The sequence below is a fragment of the Barbatula barbatula genome (assembly GCF_947034865.1).
Source record: "Barbatula barbatula genome assembly, chromosome: 6".
NCBI lineage: Eukaryota > Metazoa > Chordata > Actinopteri > Cypriniformes > Nemacheilidae > Barbatula > Barbatula barbatula.
In genome coordinates, this window is record NC_136765.1 from 23788020 (window position 1) to 23810173 (window position 22154).

General features: G+C 37.7%; 4 protein-coding genes across 4 annotated transcripts; all 4 read left to right on the top strand.

Moving 5' to 3' along the window:
* The first annotated feature begins 555 nt into the window (after positions 1–555).
* snx6 (sorting nexin 6) lies at positions 556–8118 on the top strand. The gene is made up of 14 exons (XM_079458304.1): positions 556–678; positions 800–850; positions 2427–2531; positions 2666–2776; positions 3531–3652; positions 3733–3856; positions 4336–4431; positions 4952–5057; positions 5576–5651; positions 5729–5768; positions 5981–6067; positions 6346–6505; positions 7031–7116; positions 7229–8118. The coding sequence occupies exons 1-14, from the start codon at positions 673–675 to the stop codon at positions 7280–7282; spliced, it is 1224 nt and encodes a 407-aa protein (XP_079314430.1). The 5' UTR covers positions 556–672; the 3' UTR covers positions 7283–8118.
* Positions 8119–8319: 201 nt separating this feature from the next.
* On the top strand, positions 8320–10617 carry eapp (e2f-associated phosphoprotein). Its single transcript, XM_079459062.1, has 6 exons — positions 8320–8452; positions 8767–8951; positions 9038–9145; positions 9231–9345; positions 9702–9827; positions 9913–10617. The coding sequence occupies exons 1-6, from the start codon at positions 8382–8384 to the stop codon at positions 10223–10225; spliced, it is 918 nt and encodes a 305-aa protein (XP_079315188.1). The 5' UTR covers positions 8320–8381; the 3' UTR covers positions 10226–10617.
* Positions 10618–10648: 31 nt separating this feature from the next.
* On the top strand, positions 10649–12716 carry sptssa (serine palmitoyltransferase, small subunit A). The gene is made up of 2 exons (XM_079459063.1): positions 10649–10811; positions 11680–12716. The coding sequence occupies exons 1-2, from the start codon at positions 10709–10711 to the stop codon at positions 11781–11783; spliced, it is 207 nt and encodes a 68-aa protein (XP_079315189.1). The 5' UTR covers positions 10649–10708; the 3' UTR covers positions 11784–12716.
* Positions 12717–15891: 3175 nt separating this feature from the next.
* Positions 15892–20671, top strand: egln3 (egl-9 family hypoxia-inducible factor 3). The gene is made up of 5 exons (XM_079459061.1): positions 15892–16644; positions 19185–19304; positions 19390–19526; positions 19615–19688; positions 19775–20671. Exons 1-5 carry the CDS (start codon positions 16288–16290, stop codon positions 19801–19803), a joined length of 717 nt encoding a protein of 238 aa, XP_079315187.1. The 5' UTR covers positions 15892–16287; the 3' UTR covers positions 19804–20671.
* The last annotated feature ends 1483 nt before the right edge of the window (positions 20672–22154 follow it).

Sequence of the window (22154 nt, forward strand, 5' to 3'; positions counted from 1 at the left end):
TGAGTTTGTCGCCCTCTAGTGGTGAGAAAACGCATCGCCTCACAATGACGTAAACGGGACCGTAAAAGTGTAATTAAAATGACGTCATCATTTTATAATGTCATAAAATCAGCGTCATTTCATACCTGTTTGAGTTACTTTGTTCTGACGAACACAGATAAAGATATATTTGGAAGAATGTGTTTTGTTGTCTGTGACATCATTACAAATGTAAATGGCAGTCAAATGTCCCCTAAACGATTTATTTGGCTAAATCCTTCAAGATATTTCACTTTGTGTTCAACGGGACAAAAACAAATCGCATTTTTCCTACCACGTGACAGCTAACGAAAATATTGTGTTTAACAGATCAAAGAAGCGAAATGAATTTTAATGTCGGGGTGAACTGGCCCTTTAAAACGTTAAAACTGTAAACGTATCACAATTTAAGAACTTCTATTTGGATGTGCAGCACATTAAACAAATAAACACTGTACTTCAATTCGACATCTAAACAAACAAAAAGACAACAATCACATCTAAATACAATAAAGTGAAAAACAAACTCTCCATTCAGAGGTTGCACTGATCTCATCTGAACACACGAAGGCTCCACCTCTCTAGATCTCGAGCCTCACACTCCCTCCCTCACGTCACACGACTCCGCCACATTCATCTCCACCCGCAGGAGCCATGATGGTGGGCGCATTTCTCTCTCATTCTGCATCAATCCTTCCCTCGATCCTCCGATGCGTCGCGTAATAACGCGCATCTGTTTTCCCCTCGCGCGTAATGATCTCTCTCTGTCTTCTCTCCACAGCAAGAAGGGCTGGACGACGGTCCCGATTTTCTCGCCGAAGAGGACAGAGGAGTAAGTTTTTCTCTCTTTTCTCATTGTGATCCTCTCTTCCCGCTGCGTGTTTTGCGCGTTTGCGGTCGTGTAAAGGACGCGTGGATCACCGCTGGTGTCACCGTGGCCCGGTGCGCGTAACCGTGAGCCGGCCGATCACTTCCTTCTGTCTGCTGGAAACACACATACACAAAACCCCTTAATGCCAAAACAAGGACAGAAACACACGTGAACAAAAAACGATTATTATTATTATTATTATAAATAGAGTGTTAAAGTTACAGCAGGTTTATTTTGCTTAGTGCCAGCTACTGTAGTGAGGTTTTGCCATGAATTAAACATGGTGACTATGGTTATGGGTACTTTTCAAAGGGGTTGTATAGAAAAGGTCTTACTGTATTCCTTGTATACAGGTTATCTGCTTGCAAGATGCAAATGTTACTTACTATTAACCATCAATGTGGTCAAAACAGTCTCCAGTAGTTAATTTATAAAGATTTTCACTTATAACAACAATTGTAAACACTAGGGGCCAAGGATTCGTTTAAACCAGGACTGGGCCATAGTTAAATTAGGATATTTACTTTACAAAAAACATCACTGGTGTGCATCTTGAGACAAAACAATCGCAGTGATATATTTTAAGATATGCCAGTGTAAATTATTGTCATTAAAGACGCCCTGTCCCGGAAACTGCCCATCTATGTTTACGAAATATCTTTGTAATGACTGAAGTCTTTTTAAACACTTTTAGTGATAAAATAATCATGTAACCTTTGAGAAACATGAATAAAGATGTAATGCAAATTATAACACAGATAATGTAAAGAAAATAGTTATTTGTAAGTAAAAATTGACAGCTTAACCATGAATACATTCAAACGAGCATGTGGAAGAGACTTCTCATTGTCAATATTGTTTTAATCTTATATTTTAGTAACAATAATGGCTATTTTTGATAGCTGTGGTCAATTTGTGTGGTTTAATGTTAATTTCGACAACTAAATGTATATTTATTGTTATGTTTTTGAATTTCAGAGGTTTAGTAACTTTTTTTAATGATAAAAGAATCTCATTCGTATTGGGAAACGTAAAATGAATCAAACGTATCCGCTCTCATAACCGCTTGTGCCTTTAGGTTAAGTATTACACAGCTACATTGATGTTTTCTTGCCCGGGTTTGATCTTCTGCCATTAGCGCAGAGCTCGCTGAAACAGTTTAATGATTCTTTTACATTGAGAATCATGTTTTGTTAGATAAACTGCATTATCTCGGATGATAACTACAGTTCGGCGTGTTATATGTACATACACCTTACAGAATCTGCCAAGTGTTAGTATTTAAGTAAAAATACTGGATTGTACATAATTGCATTTTGTTTTAAATTATTTATATTTCGCATAAACATTGTGTAAATATGATCTACGACAAAGAATCTGAATTTACAAAAATAATTCAGTTCAGAAGGTTATGTATGTAACTGTATATAAACCATTGAATGGGATCATTTTTTACAATTCTGTTTTTATTCTGTTGTGATCCATATGTAAACATCTGCAATATACAATACGCAACGTTTTGTGTTGTTTTTAATAGACGAGAGCAGTGAATGTGGATCTTCAGACTGACGCTACACTACAAGTTGACATTTCAGATGCTCTGAGCGAGAGAGACAAAGTCAAGTTCACCGTCCATACAAAGGTATACAACAAACAGGATTTTATCGTTCGAAACAATATTTGCATGCACGTAGTTGAATTCGGACAAACTTATTACCTGCTTGAAATAAATGATGATTTCACACTAACTTGGTGTTTCTGTTTTTTGTCTCTCAGAGCACTCTTCCTAATTTCAAGCAAAATGAATTCTCAGTGGTGAGACAACACGAAGAGTTTATTTGGCTTCACGACTCTTTTGTGGAAAATGAAGAATATGCAGGTTACATTGTAAGTAGTGTAATATGTTGCAACCTTTAAATAAACCGTACAGTAAATATTTGGTTAGCGATAGGATTTATGATACACAGCGAAGCTAATATTGACATGTCCGGACTGATAATCTCAGCTGCTGGCTTATCCGTTATTTATATAATGTTTCGGTCGCCCTTTCCAAGGGTGAAATCATTGCTCTTACCTTACTTTTACCTTGGCCCATAATTTTCATAGCAAGTCTGTGTAGCTTTATCATAGTTGATAAAATAAGGGAAACGATATTTGGTATCATTTCCTGTTTTTGCAGCGTTTATTTTCTTTGAGAATCAACAACAAAGAATAGACGTTATTCTTCATTAGATTATGTTTCGAGCTAACATTGCCTTATTACATTCATATGTTTATTAAAAAAATAGGAAGTGATCATATCGATCGTAGTTGAATTAGAATGAATCAGCTGTCCTGTTCCCTGCTTTTATTGGTTTATTCTCTCCATTACTTCGGATATTCGATCGGCCTATCTTTTGCTCTCTGATTTAATATAGTTCCAACCAGAATACATTTAAAACACACCAAAGAAAGAGGCCCGGCACAGGCGAGCATTTACATCATCATCAAATCTAGACTGAATTATTTATAGCGCTTTGGATTAGGCATCATGTTTTGCATTCTCTGAATATTATTACAAATCCCAGAGTTTCATTAGTAATTCCCGCCAAGCCAAAACGATTTTGGGAATTGATGAGGTCATATGGTGCTTTCTTTGCAGATCCCACCCGCTCCTCCGAGACCAGATTTTGATGCGTCCCGTGAGAAGCTTCAAAAGTTGGGAGAAGGCGAAGGTTCGATGACCAAGGAGGAGTTTACGAAGATGAAGCAGGAACTCGAGGCGTAAGTCGATCGTCTTCATGCAGTGGTTGTCGAGTTTGCATTACTCTTTGTGGGTGTTAATGATATGAAACGTGTTGCAGGGAATATCTGGCCATCTTCAAGAAGACTGTGGCCATGCACGAGGTGTTTCTGTGCCGCGTCGCTGCTCATCCCGTCCTGCGCAAAGACTTGAACTTTCATGTTTTCTTAGAGTACAACCAAGATGTAAGTGTGTGTTCTGCATCATGATAACAATGTATGTGTCATGACCTAGTTATTTTACAAATCAATTAATTGAAAACTATTCTATAACTAATTCTATATATTTCTCAATTTTTTTCATAATCAGGTGCTTTACAAGAAACTAAGATATTATTATTTATTCACATCAAATGAATAAGTTTGCCATTAGTAAAAAGCAAATGTTTGGAAAACAATTTTTGCCAAATGCATAAATCCTCAATCACTGGTTTGCATTTTTCACATACCACCCAGATCTACTGTTTTATTTTCATTTACAACGAATGACGATCAAAGCATTTCTGTAGTCAAACCAAAAAACATACTTGGTCGAACCCTGATGAGAACATGTGTGGGTCCAATTTCAATGAAAGAAATGTCAAGGAACTATTTATCAGAATTTGTCGTTCTGAATTTAATTTATGAAAGGTCCACAAGATTACATATGTCCGTTTTAATCACAGCTGAGTGTACGAGGGAAGAACAAGAAGGAAAAGCTGGAGGACTTCTTCAAGAATGTGGTGAAATCTGCAGATGGCGTTCTGGTGGCTGGAGTGAAGGTGAGTTCTGTCATGTGACGAGAGAGAGAGAGAGAGAGAGGCCATGACAATCATCACCTTGATCTGTGAAATGATTTACTTTGGCATGAAGTTCTTTGTGTTCATTTGCAGTCTGAAGGATTTTAATGACACATACCAGTTAGTCAAACAGCAAAGTGCGATCAGTCTGTGCAAGAATCTCAACATTATTTACTATTTTAACGTTAATTCTTGCTAGACTATTACTTTAAAGTGAAGAAATCACTTAAAGGACTAGTTCTCTATAAACTGAAAATGTCATGATAATCCACTCACCCACATGTCATACAAGCCGTCCTTTCCAGAAAAGCTTTTCTCAAAAGCCTCAATTTGTTTTCGACTGAAAAGGGTGAGGGAATTATTATGACATTTTCATTCATTTTGGCAAAAACAATTCAATACCAAAAAATGATTTTGTATTTTGCATATTTTTCATGTCTTAAAACCCATCGCTCTATTCCTATATTTCACTGAATATTTTTTCCTTTTTTTTAAATTCCAGGACGTTGACGATTTCTTTGAACACGAGAAGACGTTCCTCTTAGAATACCACAACCGCGTCAAAGACTCTTCTGCCAAATCTGATAAAATGATCAGATCTCACAAAGGTACATTTTTGTCTCTTAACTTTATGGGTACATTTCTTCAGACACATTTAATGTCCATGTAGTGCCAATGAAATGGCAAAGTCAAAGTTCCCCAGTCACAGGAAGTGAGCTTTACGTCACATGATCTACCACCAGTTTCCTTTCAAAGTGATGTGTGCCATTTTCCAGTGTAATACGCAGAGACAGTCATACTGTGATACTTAATTTCTCCTGGAGTGTTTACAAAACCTGTCTGTCATCATAAAAAAAAACTTTATTTTTGCTATTCTGTTTGGTGATACTAGTGATACTAGACTGTACACATCGCCTTTAGATATTCCCTCCAAAACATAGTTCTCTGCATCTTATAATAGAAAGAAATTCCAGTTATGAGCCAAATGTTTAGTCTTTTCTTGCATGTCATGAGTTTATTGTCACAACACTGAAACGGGATATGTAGACTGTGTTAAGGGCTTCAGGGATGAATGTGTAGATCAGACGCCTCTCCCTGGAGGGATCTAACAGGACATGTGTTTCAGGTGCTGCCGACGACATCAACAGAATCGCCTCCACGCTGTACACTTTAGGAACCCAAGACTCCACAGATCTCTGCAAGTATGTTCCTTTCAATCTGAATGTTGTGGTTTTACAACATAGTCTTGTTTTACACTTCTGTTATGTTTTCCAAACAGATTTTTCCTGAAAGTATCAGAGCTTTTTGAGAAAACAAGGGTAAGTGTTCATATACGGTTTTAAAAAAATAGACTTTGTTTAAAATGATATATTACCGTAACTGCTTCACTTACTAAGTTAATACGGCTCTAAAAGTATTTCTGAGCTCAGCATGTTTGTAGTTAAACAAAAGGCACAATGTGATGAATCAGAGGTTAGAAGGTTACCTCTTCCTCTCAGTTAGTGTCAACATGTGGCTGTTTCCTGTACAGAAAATTGAAGCTCGCGTGGCGGCCGACGAGGACTTGAAACTTGCCGACTTGTTGAAGTACTACCTCAGAGAGTCGCAAGCTGCCAAGGTATCAGTTAGACCCTTCAGGCCGTGTGTTAAACTGACACCCAATCACTAGACATTCCCATATTATTGAGTGATTTCCTGGAATGCAATGGTCATTCTCACCTGAGAACTTGATGGCACGATGATAACCGCTTGTGCCTTTAGGTTAAGTATTACACAGCTACATTGATGTTTTCTTGCCCGGGTTTGAACATTAAGCGCAGAGCTCGCTGAAACAGTTTAATGATTCTTTTACATTGAGAATCCTGTTCTGTTAGATAAACTGCATTATCTCCACAGGACCTTCTGTACAGACGAGGAAGGGCGTTAGTTGATTATGAGAACGCTAATAAAGCGCTGGATAAAGCCCGGGCTAAAAACAAGGATGTTCTCCACGCAGAAACCACACAGCAAGTGTGCTGTCAGAAGTTTGAGAAGATCTCAGAATCGGCTAAACAAGGTACTTTGCCTTTTGTCATGAAATCCAAAAAAACATCATTCAATTGTTACCTTTGGAAAAAAATATTTGATCAAGTTACACAGTTTTCTGCTTGCATCACCAACGCTTTATGGGATATATCACCAGGAGCTAACATTTTTCCAGCTCCTCCCCTCCAACTGCCTTTCATATGGAGACATTTCACCATCCAAACAAAATAAAATACGATTTTATAATAAACAAAAATTGATAATTCATGTTTTCATAAATAATTATTTTCTATTAATTAATGTATTACATAAATAGTTAGATAATTTTTTTCTCTTTCGATTTGAACCCCACCTGTTATATGTCTGCGGAAGGTTACTTTGCATGAAAATAAATAGTTAAATACTAAATTTTACTAACTTTTCCTAAACATTATTCCCTGGAAACGCATATACTTAAAATAATAAAATGTAAACCTTCGTACATTGTTAGTCGTTTTGAATAAAAGCATCTGGCAAACACGTTTATGTTAAAAATGTTGCATATTTTTCTACTTAGAACTGATAGATTTCAAGACGAGACGAGTAGCGGCGTTTAGAAAGAACTTGGTGGAACTGGCTGAGCTGGAACTTAAACATGCCAAGGTAACGGTTTCCATTTACTCTGTGAGCCACTCATTTCAATGATGTCATATCCCCAGATTATTTATTCAGGATTTTAACATCATCTGTTTTGGCCGTGTTTTCTTTAATTCAGGGAAATCTACAGTTGCTGCAAAGCTGTTTGGGGGTTCTGAAAGGAGACACTTAGACCCTTGAACCAGAGATCTCCGAATAGGGCTTTCCCTGCTTTGGTCTCGTCTTCATTCAGACGATGGAGGAGAGAACATACCTGGGTTCAGTTTGTCTAAAGAGACGTCTGTACTTACCACAACCAGAGACACCATACTCCCTCCACAACCCCCCTTAAAGTGAGGCAGTCCACTGTGGAAGATCACCCGATCCACACAGCACAAGATATACAACTTCATTTAATCACAGACTTTTAACTTTTAATTGTTTTTCATGGGATTCGCGAAAATCATTATAGTGTTGTTTTCTGTCCGGTTTGTTTCATTTTTGTAATCAAAGTTAGTTTTGGTGATCTATATGTGGATGCTGCTCAGATATCTTGTTCAAGTTGAGCTGATTGTTATTACAATTAAACTGTATGGTCACACAAAGCCTTGTATATGTTTGTGTTATGTAGTCATCGGTAATCAGACTAATTTTCTGCTCCGCAGTTTTTTGTTTGTTTATTCTTATTTTTTCATTCCTAATAATGCTTCAGTATGTTTGCCTTAAAATGAATATGACTATGATATTGTTAAAAGATATTATACATGGATGCATTTTTCTCCAGACTTTTTTTTAAGTGCACTGTATATGAATGTTTTTTTTTTCACAATATGTGACCAAAGCTTCCATTTACTCAGATGGTGGAATGTTGACATAAACTGGTAATAACAATGATAAAATGACTATAAAAATATAAAAAATAAAGGATGCTGTTTACTTGGTGAAACTTTTAATCTTTGTTTCTATTGAAATTATTTACTTTTTTCTGAATAGACATGTGAATGGTTTAATCAGCAAAATTTTATAGTTTATAATTATAGTTAATAAGGTATTTTGATAATTGATTCCGCTGTATACGCTGGAGAAAAACTCACGATTTTATCACGATAATAGTTCGATGAAAAAAACCATTTACAAAAGAAACGTATTTTAGTTCGTTATTGACTTTTATTTTGAAAGCCTCGTGTGGGGGTCAAAGTCACCCGGAAATACTTCGACGTTTGATTTCCGGCTGTGCGTTTGGAAATCAAATTACGCACGGTTTCCATTGTCTTTTGCTTAAAAACTTTAAAATGAACCGAAAGGAGGATTATGATTCATATGAGATTGAGGAGCCAAGTGACGAGGAAGGAGCAGGAAGCAGGTAAACAACGGACATTTTTAATTTGAGCATATTAAATGACCAATGCCTTCTCACGTGCACATGTAAACAAACTGTTAATTCGCCACAGAGTATCAACATGCAGGTGTTCATTAAATGTCAAAGTTTTTCGGCTTTCTCTAATAGTGTATAACACTATTTTGGAAATTTATTTACACGTTTCTGCGTCTTAAGGTTGTTCTATAGCTGCTCTGCAACAATGCACATTGTGAAAAGCTTCAAATAAATCAATAAACTGTTAAAATAAAGCTGTTTTTATAAACAACTGACTAATTCAAACTTGTCTTGTTCCTCAGTTCTGAGGATGAGCTGGATATTCTTCTCAATGGTACTCCAGATCAGAAGAGGAAGCTCATCCGAGAGTATCTCACCGGGGAGAGCGAGTCATCCAGTGGAGATGAGTTCGAGAAAGAGATGGAGGCAGAGCTGAGCAACACCATGAAGAAAATGGAAAACAGCTGGAGCGCGTCCCCAACTCAAGGTTTCATCACTCTCTTAAAACATCATTGCTCGCATACATTGAATGCCAACGCATGTTGTGAATCTGAGTTCATGCTTGATTCATAGGTCAAGGCTCTGGGGCCAGTGGCGGCACGTCTACAGAAAACATACGTCAGACTCAAGAGTATGACACCATTTATTTTGACTCCGATGATGAGCAAAATGAGACGGCTGGTAATTGTCATTTTTTGCTGAGACTGTATTGTTGCTTATGATTTCGGAGAACAGTTGTTCAAGTGTGTGTTTTGGTGCGTATTAGGCAGCTCTCAGAGTCACAGGAGGAAACACCGTTCCGTACTTACCAATGATGAGCTTTTTTATGACCCGGATGAGGATGATCGCGATCAGGCTTGGGTGGATGCTCGGAGAAATGAGTGAGTTTTTTAAATGGCAGATATATGCTGGGGGCTATCCTGAACGAAATGAATGTGGATGACTTCAACAGTGCTTGGCTGGTTTAGGGAAACCCATAGGACTAAAGAATAGGTCACCTAAGTTAACAATTCTGTCCACATTTACCTATTCACGTTTTAAACCCTTTTTTAGCATGTAACGAGAAACAAAATATTTGATGCATCTTTACCCCACACTTTTCCTCACCATAGAAATGTAATTATGAAAAATTAGTTGTTACTTGTGTGCTATATTTCAAATATATGAACCCATATGATAGCTTTGTATGATGAGCAAACAGAAAATGAATCATTAAATATTTTAATTATTTTTACAGGTACAGAAAGAAGAGGATGACTCCCCAGTCAGCGCACAGGAAAAACAAGACCCCGGCTCTTCCAAGCAGCGATGCTGTTCTCAACTGTCCAGCCTGTATGACCACCCTGTGTCTGGACTGTCAGAGGTACCCTTCCATAACTTTCTTATTGCAAAATCACACACAATCATAGATGTATATGAAAATAATGTATGGTACTTTTAACCCACAGGCATGAGAAATATCGGACCCAGTACAGAGCAATGTTTGTGATGAATTGTGCTGTCAACAAAGAGGAAGTGTTGAGGTACCAAACTGCTAATAAGAGAAAGCAAAATCGGCGCAGAAAGAAAGCTCGCCAGGAGCCCGATGATACAGAGGCAGAGATGGATACGGATGCCGGCCTGACTGATGCTCGCTTAGCAGGAATGGATGAAGAAGAAATCTATCACCCTGTCAACTGTACAGAATGCTCCACTGAAGTGGCTGTGTACGATAAAGATGAGGTGTACCATTTCTTCAACATCTTAGCAAGCTACAGCTAAGGACGTAGCTATTTTGCTTTGTGTGAAGTATACAAGTGTATGGACAAAGAAGTGACTAGATGTGTTTTATTCACATTTACATTCTGTTGTTGTACATTGATGTTGTACAAACTTTTAATTGATCCATCTGATCATGTATATTACTCACCGTTCAATGAGAGGTTGCTATTTTTTTGCCCTTTTATTCAATTATATTTTTATCAACAGAATGGCCATCTTAGCGGTGTTACAAGTTTATATTGTTGTGCTTGCAACATTACTGCTATCTGAATAAATGTTATCATTTTAAATAGATTTCTAAAACATCATTTTACCACAAAAATTCGTTCATCTGTATATATAAATATGTAGATAATTAAAAAGTTGACCTGCCGTTTTTTGTAAGGACTTTTATTTTGATTCCTCTCAATCCACCAATCGGCGCCCTCTGGTGATCGACTGCCCGGAAGGGAGCGGCGGGATCAACACGAGCACTGTGAAAACATGGCGTTAGGAGATGCCTGGAAACAACTATCTTGGTTTTATTACCAATACCTGCTCGTAACGGCACTGTATATGTTGGAGCCATGGGAGAGAACTATCTTCAGTATCCTTTATCGATGAAATCGCGATTAAAACAAGGAAGGACGCGATTGGAACGGTTTGTTGCCTCGAGCAAGGTTTTAGCTAACGTTAAGTTGTATACATTTTAGCTCAAATATATATTCACGTTCTTTCTCGCTCGTGTTTAATGATATATGGTTGAGGTGGACATTTTTTTCTGATTATACATAATCTAGTTTAACGTTATTTATATGGTTTCAACTGTATTGTAAATGACCGGCGAATGGCTAGTCTAACCCAACAGTTTACTTGCGCAAGTTTCACTGTTCAACCTACTTTATTTGTTTGTTAATGTTTATACGTAAATCGAAAGTCATGCCATTATGATGAAAGTTCTGGAACTGAATGAGTCTAAATAATTTACATTTCGTGACTTGATTTTCAGGTCTGTTCTTGGAATAGGTGCTAAGAACACGTGAACTTAATTTAAGCAAACCAGTTATACCTGCACCGAGGTATAAAACAATGAAAAATATGGTGTGAATGGGTCACGTGAGCAACATTTGTCACCTGAGGCGCAGTGGTGTGTGTCATGTGGAATGTTTCACGTTGTTTGAACCATTTATGATGACCACGATCATGTTGCGGTATTATACACGTGCTTAATCGTCAGGGTTTCATCTGACTTAAAAATGTCGAAAATAAAAGTCAGTGGGTTTGTCCAGACAGGTTTTGTAAGTCGGTACCTTTTTATTGGATTAATATGAGTACTTTATGTTCACGTTCTTGTTGAAGCAATTATGTATGATAACATGCTATAGTATTAGGATATTTTACAACTATTTCCCATTGATTACTATCATGTCCTGTTTTCCCTGCAAAAGACACACTTTCCTTAACAGGTATATCAGATTCTCTTCTCATCACAGTGGCAGCTATGGCGGTCTACACTGGATATGTGTTCATGCCCCAGCACATAATGGCTATATTACACTATTTTGAAGTGGTCCAGTGACGTCATCTCGAGTTATCTCCAGAATGCTCAGGAGTTCCACCTGGTGGCTGGAAATAAACGAACCGCCCACGAACTCTGTACCGGGTGACGTCTGATCATCAGTGTAAACAAGGACGGATTTATGATGAGGGTGAACACCATCGATGAGCGAAGAGGATGCCTGTCCTCGTTTGTCTTCTCATTTGTGGCTGTGGAGCCCCACATAATGTGCAAAGTCTGTAATTGCATAAGCACACACTGCCTTGTCTTTAAACGTGTCTTTTATATGTAGTATAACGTTGTGTTTAAATAATCTTTTCCTTTCGTGGCAGCAGTCTATTCAGATGAGAAAATATTTTTTGATAGGAATGTGTATATTCAATTGTACACATATTTGTAACGTTTTATTTTGACTGACCTAAATGAGTTGGTTTGCCATAGTGGAACGATGAATGATTGATACTGTTTTTGTCACCAACGGAACTCTATTTATAATCTCACCTGCGTGAGTCGTATAGTAAATAATTACCTGAATTGATTGTTATTGTTTTGTGTTTGTAACTGTAATGATCGCTCAGGTCATAAACCAGAATCAGCCTTCTTGACAGGAAATCAGAAGAAAAATATTTAAATAAACACTTTCTTTAATTGACTTCTGTATTCGATTAATAGTTTCTTCACCTTTATTTTGATGTATTTGTAATGCTAAAGTCTCTGTTTCAAAAGACAAATAATTGAATATAAATTTGATAGAGTTATCTGTGTTGTGGTGTCTCTGATAAAAATATACGCAATCTTTATCTTTGCGTTAAAACTGCATTGTAAATAAGATGTCATGGCTGTTGTTGGTCAGGGGCAAAGTTGTATGATTTGCAAGTGAGCCTTGAATGTTTAAAATATAAAATTAACACTCTGCATTAAATATATATTGAATGATTAAACCTTGTTAGTAGTCTTATGGTTCTAATTTTATTGCCACATGTCTAGATTTCTTAAGACTTGAATATCAAAATGTTGCAATGGGTAACAATTGCATTACAGTATATTTGTCTAGAGCTGAAACAACGTGGTGGTCCGGCTGTGATTACGGACCACATAGCTCTGCATACAGACAATCTATATAGTTGCCATGTTTTGTCTTTACCAAGCTGATTTGTAAATATTGAGCTTTAACAATTAGGTAGAAACAAAAGTGAAGATGAAACGCGTAGAGTCCAAAACATTATGGTCAGCCTATGCACACCGGCCAATGATATCAAGTCTAGCCCTCAGATTTATATCACTGGCATGAGCTCAAAATGAAAATAGCAGCTGGTTACACTTTAAACTACGGGATGAGTGTGTTCACACGTACACCCCTGTGGACTGTCTGGAGTTTGCACTTCTGATGTAGAGCAAATCAAATATCCTGTTGTGCACACACATTCCAGGTGACCTTTTACTGTGTTTTGACCGCTTATAGATGAACGCAAATCCTGACACATGGTTTATCTGATCAAACCACCACGTGCACACCTGACTGCATTAGAAAATATGCATTAATGTCAAAATGTTACTTGTGATGTGTCTTATCACAAGGTATCACACAACATATATCAGTGCATTGTGCAATAAATTAACTCCATGTAACCCCTTCGCAGAAACCAAAGCATACAAACAGATGTCTTCAGGGAAAGCACCAACGTCATGTCTCTGATATCTCCTTAATTATTTCCGTGCTATTTTTAGCCAATCAAAGTGCATTTTCTTATTTGATCCACTTCAGACGGCCAAAGCCGAACAGATTTACCCCGCTGTGTTATTATCCTGCAGAAAACAGCAAGACATACAAATGTGATTATAAACACAGTTGACATTTAACGAAAGAAACACAAGGAATGATAAGTCATTGTGGTTATTTGTGTTTACATTAACTTTTTACATTCATTTTGATACTGTAAGTTTACAGCAATGACATTACCAGTCAGCATTTAAAATAGAAAGTCTAAATGACATGTTAAGACAATTGAAATTACTTAGACATAAAGGCAACATTTTTACAGTATAACATGAAGATAATACCTTCTCTTCTGCTAAATTTCTAAAATCTAAAACTATTTTTGGACATAAACATTTTAGACATGCCCCTTTTATTATTGTTATTATTAAGAAACCTTTTAAGCATCCACATTTAAAAAACACCCTGGTCTGACATGACACAATGTGTGAAGCAAGAACAAATTTATGACTGATTCAAAATGTAAATGTTTTTATTAGATAAAATGATCGTCTGCCTCAGAGAACATCTTTTCTGTTCAGACTTGTTCAGTGTGTGTGCTCTATATTAGGGTTTGAAACATGTGTTGCATGTAGCTCAGCTTCACACTCTCATCTTTCCTAAAGTTTGCGCACTGCGCTCTTGCTATAACGGGTTCAATGGCAGACTATCAAGGAAATCCTACCCCAGAAGAACAAACTTCTTTAACCACGTACGATTCCCCAGAAGGAACTCAAAACCATGCGGACCGTCGCAAGCAGAACAGGTGTCCAGATGAAACCCATTTTAACATGATGGAAGTGCCCAAAGAGATCAGGAGACCCCGCAGTAACCGGCCAAAATCCAAAGACCACAAACGACCAAACACTAACAAACTAGTCTTACAATACATCATCCCGTGCTTGAACTCGTACGGTTTGTGTATCGTGGATCATTTTCTTGGAGACAAAATTGGAGAGCGCGTGATTCAGGAGGTGAGACGTATCCATCAGAGTGGGACCATGCAAGATGGACAGGTAGTGAGCCAGAAACTGGGGAAAAGCAAAGCTATTCGCGGGGATAAGATCGCATGGGTCGACGGGTCGGAAAGCTGCGGTCAAAACATCGGCTATCTGTTGACCAGAATGGACAAACTCATCACCTGCGCGGACGGCAAACTGGAGAAATACAGAATAAGAGGACGACACAAGGTAACGTCGAGTTGCTTGAGATAAATAAAAGTGGGCTCTCAATGTAGTATTGCCTACATGCGACCTCCACAATTGCAATGTAAACTTGATTAAAATTAATAGTCATTTATTCTTTCCACCTTTTTGTGCAAAAGTTGTATTGGTTTGGTTAAGATATAAGTATACCTATGACATATCGATTGCGGATGAATGGCGTCTTCTGGATAACTAGATTCACAGTTCAGCCGCATGATTGGATGAACGTGTACATGCGGCGGGTGGTCTCCTCAATGGCGGATTTTACGCACGGTACCTGAAATAAATTCAATATTAACATCAAAGATGCAGCATAGGATTCATTTGACATCAGACATGCAGTTTAACGTTTGTAATGTACGTGCAAGGTTTAATGAATAAATGTTCTCATAAGATTTTATTTCATTGCATTTTTTTGCCCGCCAATATTGGCTTTACGGGACAGTTCAGGACAGTTCGGTTAAACTCGCAGAATGGCACGTAGCTGGAAGTTTCTAAAATGGGCGGACTTGGTCTATAATTGGTCACGTACTATGTTTAACATCCTAATCGATTATTGTGTCTAAACAGTTCTTGAATATATATTTAATATCTAGTCTCAGTATCGCGCAGATGTAAATTATTGGCCAGACGGCTGTTGAGGGAGCACGTACGCGGCATTGTCACGTGGTACTTGTTTACTTCCTCATCGAAGGCCGGGATGGACCAATCACAGCCGTCTGTGATTCCACACATTTAATTTATGCTGTAAATACAGAATTACAAACTGTCGGATATACATTATTGGAAATATCAGTGAATACAAATCTCAATGAATGCAGACAAACGTTCTGGCATTTGAGATCCACCTCTCTGAAATAACGCGTTTTTTATTCTTCTTCTTTTGTCTTTTTATGGCGGTTGGCAAGGTGCATTCCCGCCACCTACTGGACTGGAGTTTGGCCCGTTGATGAATACGGAAAACCTTTTAAATCCTATTAACCAGATCTACCTTTCTTAAGAAATCCGTGAATGCGTTGTATGTTTTAAGATGGTTCAGTCCATTATTCAGCATTGTTTTAAGTGTAAGTGTAAGTACTCGTTCATTTTCATACGCATTACAATATAAAAGTACATGCTCTACTGTTTCTGCTGATCCACATAAACTACAACTCCCAGACTCGCGTTTACTCATCATAGAGCGAGCTTAATTTAGAACCGCATGCCCAATGCGAATTCTGGTAATAACGTTATCTTCTCTTCTACTGCCAAACTCTTTCACCCCTACTTGAACGCGTGGGAAACGTGTATTTTCTAACGGCACTTGTGGCGTCCAATGGCTGAAAAGCGAGTGGGAGTGAATGGGGGTTTTCGCGTGAAAGAATCCGCCCACCGGAGCGCGACACACATTCTGCACGTTCCACATGCGCTTCAGGTGCGCGGAGCTCCGCGCTTGAACCACACGCAGAGCTCTTTATAAAACAGCCCTAGTCCCACCAAAGCCGGTCCGCGTGATTTTGAATGCTTCTCGATAGACGAGCCTTTAGAAATCGCTTTGATTCAAAACTTTATCCATATTGACAAAATGCCATTTCTCCAGCATGCTTTGGACAGTCACTTGGAGAAACTTGCATCGGAGCAGGTGGCCCCTGCTTTGCTGGACCAGGGCTTCTTTTACGTGGACCATTTTTTGGGGGACATCGCGGGACAAATGGTATTGGGTCAGGTCAAGCGCATGCATTACTGCGGGCTGCTCAATGACGGACAGCTTGCGGGTCGAAGCAATGGAGTTTGCAGGAGGAACATCAGAGGAGATAAAATAACGTGGGTTAACGGGAACGAGAGGGGCACGGAGGCTGTGAATTTCTTATTGACACTCATCGATAAGTTGATATCTTCATGCGTCGATCGACTGGGGAAAAATATTTGTGCTAGATCAAAGGTGAGCATTAATATAGCCTACTTTAAAGAGTTCCGACACATATATGGTGCCTTGTTTACATGCTTATGATTTATTTGGCTATCGGTTTAACTTCAAAACAAATTTCCATGACAACATGCATTGATGCATTTACATATAAATTGAGCAGTTAAAATGGCAGTAAAGTTCATTCATATATAGGGGAATTATGCGGGGCATGTTGTCACTGGGAAATAGTCGCAAGAGCGCGTAAGCAACTAAATATCTCTCGCAACTTTACAAAACTACTTAAAACTCATCTCTTCTGTGAATACAGACCAATGAGAATCGCTTATTGCTCCCTGAAGTCTTTGTAAGTCGCTTTGGATAAAATGTAAACTTTCTTTTACATTTTTAAATGTAAACTATGTGGTTGAGTCATATGTCCATATAGATGAAAAAAACACACCATACATGCCATTTTACTTTAAATTAAACTACAATACAGTTTAAGCAGGCTGTTTAATGGCAGCTTGAAATATTTGTGTGCGTTGGGCATGTTGTCACAAAAAGTCAGCCTTTATTAAATGAGGTTTATTCAATTAAACGTTTGAAATGTGTGGTTATGGGTAGATTTGAACAATCATCATTAAACATGTTGATTTTGACGCACCAAAATGTGAATTTGTTTAAAGAACCATGTTACTTAAATGTGTTGAATTAAATGTATGCATTATGTTTTTATAAGTACTTTTATTCTGTATGTGATTAATTGTTAACAGCCTTAAATAACTATCATTAATAGTTCTTGCATTACACAAAACTAGTTAACACATTAAAAGTTTGCATTTACAGTCACATGTGGAGTGAAATATTTTCATTCCACATAACATGTTCTCGTACAATTACAAAATGTTATTGGTAAATTCAGAATATGTATTACATACAATGATACAAATGCAAATGTTAACCCTAAACGTCTCAACATATGTTCTTTAAAGTCAATATATGTTTGCATGTTTTTATGGGTGAACTCATTAGTTTTCGTCTCTGTTCAGCCCTTTGCTTTGGACAGTTCCAGTACAGTGTTTTGGCACACACTGGTTTCACTGTTACTGGTGATGAATGGACAGATAGTCTGTGCGTGACTGCTCGCCACACCAGTGTACAGTGGGTTAACAGGGGGCCCACAGTAAAGAAACGGGATGTTTGAGTGTTAGAGAAGTCTTCTTTGTTTTTGTCACGTATGTCATAGTTGGTTAAATGCCCAAACGTGTCAAAAATAAATCATTTAGATGAATTTCCTTCCAACGTCAAAAACACATCAGAAAAGATTAAACTCTCTCTGCTTAAGCTGCTACCACCCCAAACCCGATCTTAATAATATAATAAACCTTAAGCATAATAAAATATTTTAAATACAAATATTTGTTGGGAAGAAAGCGTTCCTTATCTTAATGTATTTACTGTAATGTATCATGTTTTTTTTATTGACCACAAAAACAATGGGCGTAACTGGTTCAGTGTGCTGAATCACAGCTGTTGGTTTAAGGCTGCGTTTGGTCATCGGAGCTGAACTCTGTGTGGCACAGTAGACTCACGTTCAACACGTAGCAATGTCATTAAACCCTTACAGCGCTGGCTGCTGGCCAAGCGTGCTCTCTTCATCCACACACACACTTCCTCCTGCTGGCTACGTGTTTACACCAAGCTGTGACGGCAAACTTGCGTGTGCTCTTTTATTGTGGGAACACGATTATGATAAAGACATGTCTGCAGAAATGTAAACATGGACACCGTGACTTAGACCCCCATTGTGTGTTTGTATATGTGGGGGCTGGGAAGGGGGGGGGGGGGTTACGGGCTCTTGAGCTCACAGGATATGGAGGATAAAGTGATTTGTTTTGAAAGTTAAAATAGTACAATAATTTGTGCAATAAAAATATTGAATGTATGTGTGTTTTCTTTATTGTTCTTTATTTTACATTTAAATGATTTGAAAATAAAAAAAGTAAATGCCAAAAAGTTAAAAAATGTTTTACACAGATCTGTGTCAATAGTTTAATTCGCTATGTTTTTGTAATTTAAAGAATTTGGTTTAAACTGTTTTAAGATAGATCCTAAATCGGAGACCCTTAGAAAGACCCTTTTTTATGAGATATTTCTTTTTGGCACTTAAACTGTCTATCGGAGACCCATCTCTGCAACCCAAATAGATATTAAATTGTGCGTTGGCTAGTTTTTCCATCATTTAAAGCACCATATAAGCATAGGTTGTTAGTGGTTAAAAACTACAACGTTTTGTTTGAGCACTTCTTTTGTAACTAGAAACATTTTACAATCTATTTTCTGGTTATTTTTGAGAAATGTCTTTAGAAGTCACATCTGACATTGTAAACATTACTTTCAATGGTTTGTAGCGAGGCTGGGTTACAGTCTTAACTCGATATGATCCTAATAAATAAAACCACAAACAGGTCATTAATCACTCGCCTGTTTTCCCTGATATAAGCTTGTCTGAGTGTTCATAAGTTATAATGAAAGAGATCTATCAAGCTGAGTTTACCGTGCTTCTGTTTCAGGCGATGGTGGCTTGTTATCCAGGAAACGGAGCAGGATATGTGAAACATGTAGATAATCCGAACGCAGACGGTCGCTGTGTTACCTGTATTTACTATCTGAACAAAAACTGGAACGCCAAGGTAGACTCTTTAGATTGTGGTTTTTGAATTCACAAAATATTTATCGCATGACATCAATTCATCGAATGTGATTGTGTTTTTGTAGGAACACGGGGGGATACTAAGGATATTTCCTGAAGGAAAGCCTTACGTGGCTGACGTCGAACCTTTGTTTGATCGACTTCTGCTTTTCTGGTCAGATCGAAGGAACCCTCATGAGGTTCAACCATCATATGCTACAAGGTGAGTCACATTTATTAGCTTTCGTGTTCAAGAGCGGAGCGTTGAGGCGATTTCAACATCAGGCTAAAAGGTTTGTTTTGTGTAACAGGTATGCGATCACCGTGTGGTACTTTGATTCAGAAGAAAGAGCTGAAGCTAAAAGGAAATTCAGAGACCTGACAGGTTGGTTCGGTTCAAATGTTTTAAATGAACGTCTGTGTTTTTTTTAATCTAATTCACATGATCTAATGTTTATTTTTATATTCCAGCCTCCTCGCAGGAACGATCATCATCTTAACGTAGACACACACTAATCTGTTTCCTCAAAGAGGATTTGTTTGTTTTCTTTTATTCTTTTGCTTATTTTTTATACGGGTTTTTGCACTGAAGGTACTCCCCCACCCACTGTGATTTACTTTGTTCTGAAAACAGTCCTTAAAATCAGAGAAGAGTCCCACGCTGCTAATGTAAAGACTATTTTGTGAACAATGTAAAATTGTAATACGTATAGTAAATCAACTATTAGATGTTTATTGTAATTCAAGTTGTTCTTTAAAAAAGACCCAGATATATACGGCAAAAGATGCATCTATAAATTATAAATATATTACTGCTTTTAAAAATATATTCTAGTTATTATTTGCACGAAAAATATCGACAAGCATTATACATATTTCAATTTCTTTGATTTCATTTTCGTGTTGCTGTTGTTTTTGTATTTTTGCATTGTGGTCACTGGCACATATTTTACGAAAATTGTTTTTATTCTTTACACGGTGACGTTTAAGTGCTTCAGAAAGGCGACATGATAATTTATCGTATGCATTATTGTTTGATGTGTTTGACCTAGTGTGCAACATGTTTATGGAAGGCAGAATCTGTATTGTTGGTAAAGCATTACATTTAATTGCTTAACTTTTTCAGTCCTGGTGTGAGTTTAGAGAATATGATCGGCTTGCATGCGGGTCAGCAATGCTGAGTAAACACAAACTTGAATGAATGTTTTTGAGAAAAGTTTTTCGTCGTTTTGGAAAATCTCCGTTCATGTACTGTTCATCAATAAAGACGTTGTACAATTCTACAGATGGCCAAATTGAACACTAAAAGTCCTGAATTTTTCATACTGTATTGCTTCAGTAATAAAGTCTTTCCTTTGGCCAAATCGTACCGCCAGGTGTCGCTGTTTTATTGTTTTGCTCGAGTTCAGATTCATGGACGGGATTGAAGCTACTCGCGCAACAAAATAAATCTCAAAGAATTTGAAGAAAAGTGCTGCTCGGATTGTAGTAACACTCTCAATATATTTGCATTTCTCACGTTAAAATAAAACTTCGTTATCCTCCATTACGCACAATTCAGGTGAAAACACATAACAATCATCCATCGCGTGTCTTTGAAAGCGCAGCTCCTTTGCTCTTGTTGGTATTACGGTAAATACAGTGATAAGCGCGCTGTATTTACGCTCTCATTGACATAATACTACCGTAATAAAAGCTATAAACGCGCACTAGATGTGATCGAAACAGATCGTCACTGCTGTTTCAAACTTAGTCATGTTTAATTAAAAACAGCGTTACCCAGACACTAATGACACTCATTTTGAAAATATTGCACATTTGTAAAGGTTTGGGTTTTTATTTCCAACGTCATTCCACCGTAGCGTTATCCTTTAACGAACATTCGATGACTCATTGGGGCATGTTAGGAAAGTCAGTTTCCATGACCCTGTATGAAAACTAGCACCATTCTCCACCATATATTTATTACACACACAAGTGAAGATTATGCATTATTATGAGTTGCAGACTTACGAGAGCTCCCGCTATTCACAATGGGGAGGTATCGTCACACGTCGACATTGCATCCCTGTTGAAATGAAGGTGAAAATGACAACACTGTATAGACCTCTTCACACAGAGATCCGGGATCGTTAGATTCTGTTCATTCACACACATCCCGTAAAGACACGTGGCGTAATATACTGCAAAGAAAGCAGTATGCTTGCTAACTGTAGTTTATAAACTAACCACGAGATGTCGCTCTTGCCCCACTGCAGATGTCCTGTCGGTGATGCCCGACAGTCCCACAAAATAAAAATCCTCATAAAGTGCACCAGTATGATGAAAACATAATCTCATAACATAATGCAATAATAATAATCATATAATAGAATACGAGGGAAATTATTGATACTTTGTGTTTTTGCTGACACAATGAAACCTTATAGGTATTGTATATATTGTATAACTTTAACCTGTCTTTCTTTCTGTAGAGACCCCACATCTCATATTACTGTCAAATATAAAAAATATGATCAAAAAGACCTGTAAAACTGGTCACAACAGCATATGGCTTTTGAGAGACAGTTACTTCATTTTTCCTGTATAGGCACTATAGCTCTATATACCCGTAGCTACTCCAATGAGAGTCTCTTTGCTATATAAACACACTCTTGATTTCCAATAAGGACTGTATAGAGGAGATGGACGGCTCCTAATCATTAGGGAGGATTCAGGTTTGGGTTTTTTCGGCACCACCTCCTCTCTTTCTCTCTCGCCTGTGATCTATCATTCATGGGCTTCATTTAAAATTGCGTAAAATATTTAAAGTTGGTTGGATTTCTTCAGCGGGCTTCAGCGATGACCTCCC

Bases quoted from the DNA above. Each gene is read 5' to 3' on its own strand.
- eapp (XM_079459062.1), top strand. From the start codon at position 8,382: ATGAACCGAAAGGAGGATTATGATTCATATGAGATTGAGGAGCCAAGT. The intron at 9,146-9,230 runs GTAATTGTCATT...GGTGCGTATTAG, and splicing joins TGAGCAAAATGAGACGGCTG to GCAGCTCTCAGAGTCACAGG. The intron at 9,346-9,701 runs GTGAGTTTTTTA...TTATTTTTACAG, and splicing joins GTGGATGCTCGGAGAAATGA to GTACAGAAAGAAGAGGATGA.
- sptssa (XM_079459063.1), top strand. From the start codon at position 10,709: ATGGCGTTAGGAGATGCCTGGAAACAACTATCTTGGTTTTATTACCAA. The intron at 10,812-11,679 runs GTATCCTTTATC...CAGGTATATCAG, and splicing joins ATGGGAGAGAACTATCTTCA to ATTCTCTTCTCATCACAGTG.
- snx6 (XM_079458304.1), top strand. The intron at 5,058-5,575 runs GTACATTTTTGT...CATGTGTTTCAG, and splicing joins AATGATCAGATCTCACAAAG to GTGCTGCCGACGACATCAAC. The intron at 6,068-6,345 runs GTATCAGTTAGA...TTATCTCCACAG, and splicing joins GAGAGTCGCAAGCTGCCAAG to GACCTTCTGTACAGACGAGG.
- egln3 (XM_079459061.1), top strand. From the start codon at position 16,288: ATGCCATTTCTCCAGCATGCTTTGGACAGTCACTTGGAGAAACTTGCA. The intron at 19,527-19,614 runs GTGAGTCACATT...TTTGTGTAACAG, and splicing joins CAACCATCATATGCTACAAG to GTATGCGATCACCGTGTGGT. The intron at 19,689-19,774 runs GTTGGTTCGGTT...TTTATATTCCAG, and splicing joins GAAATTCAGAGACCTGACAG to CCTCCTCGCAGGAACGATCA.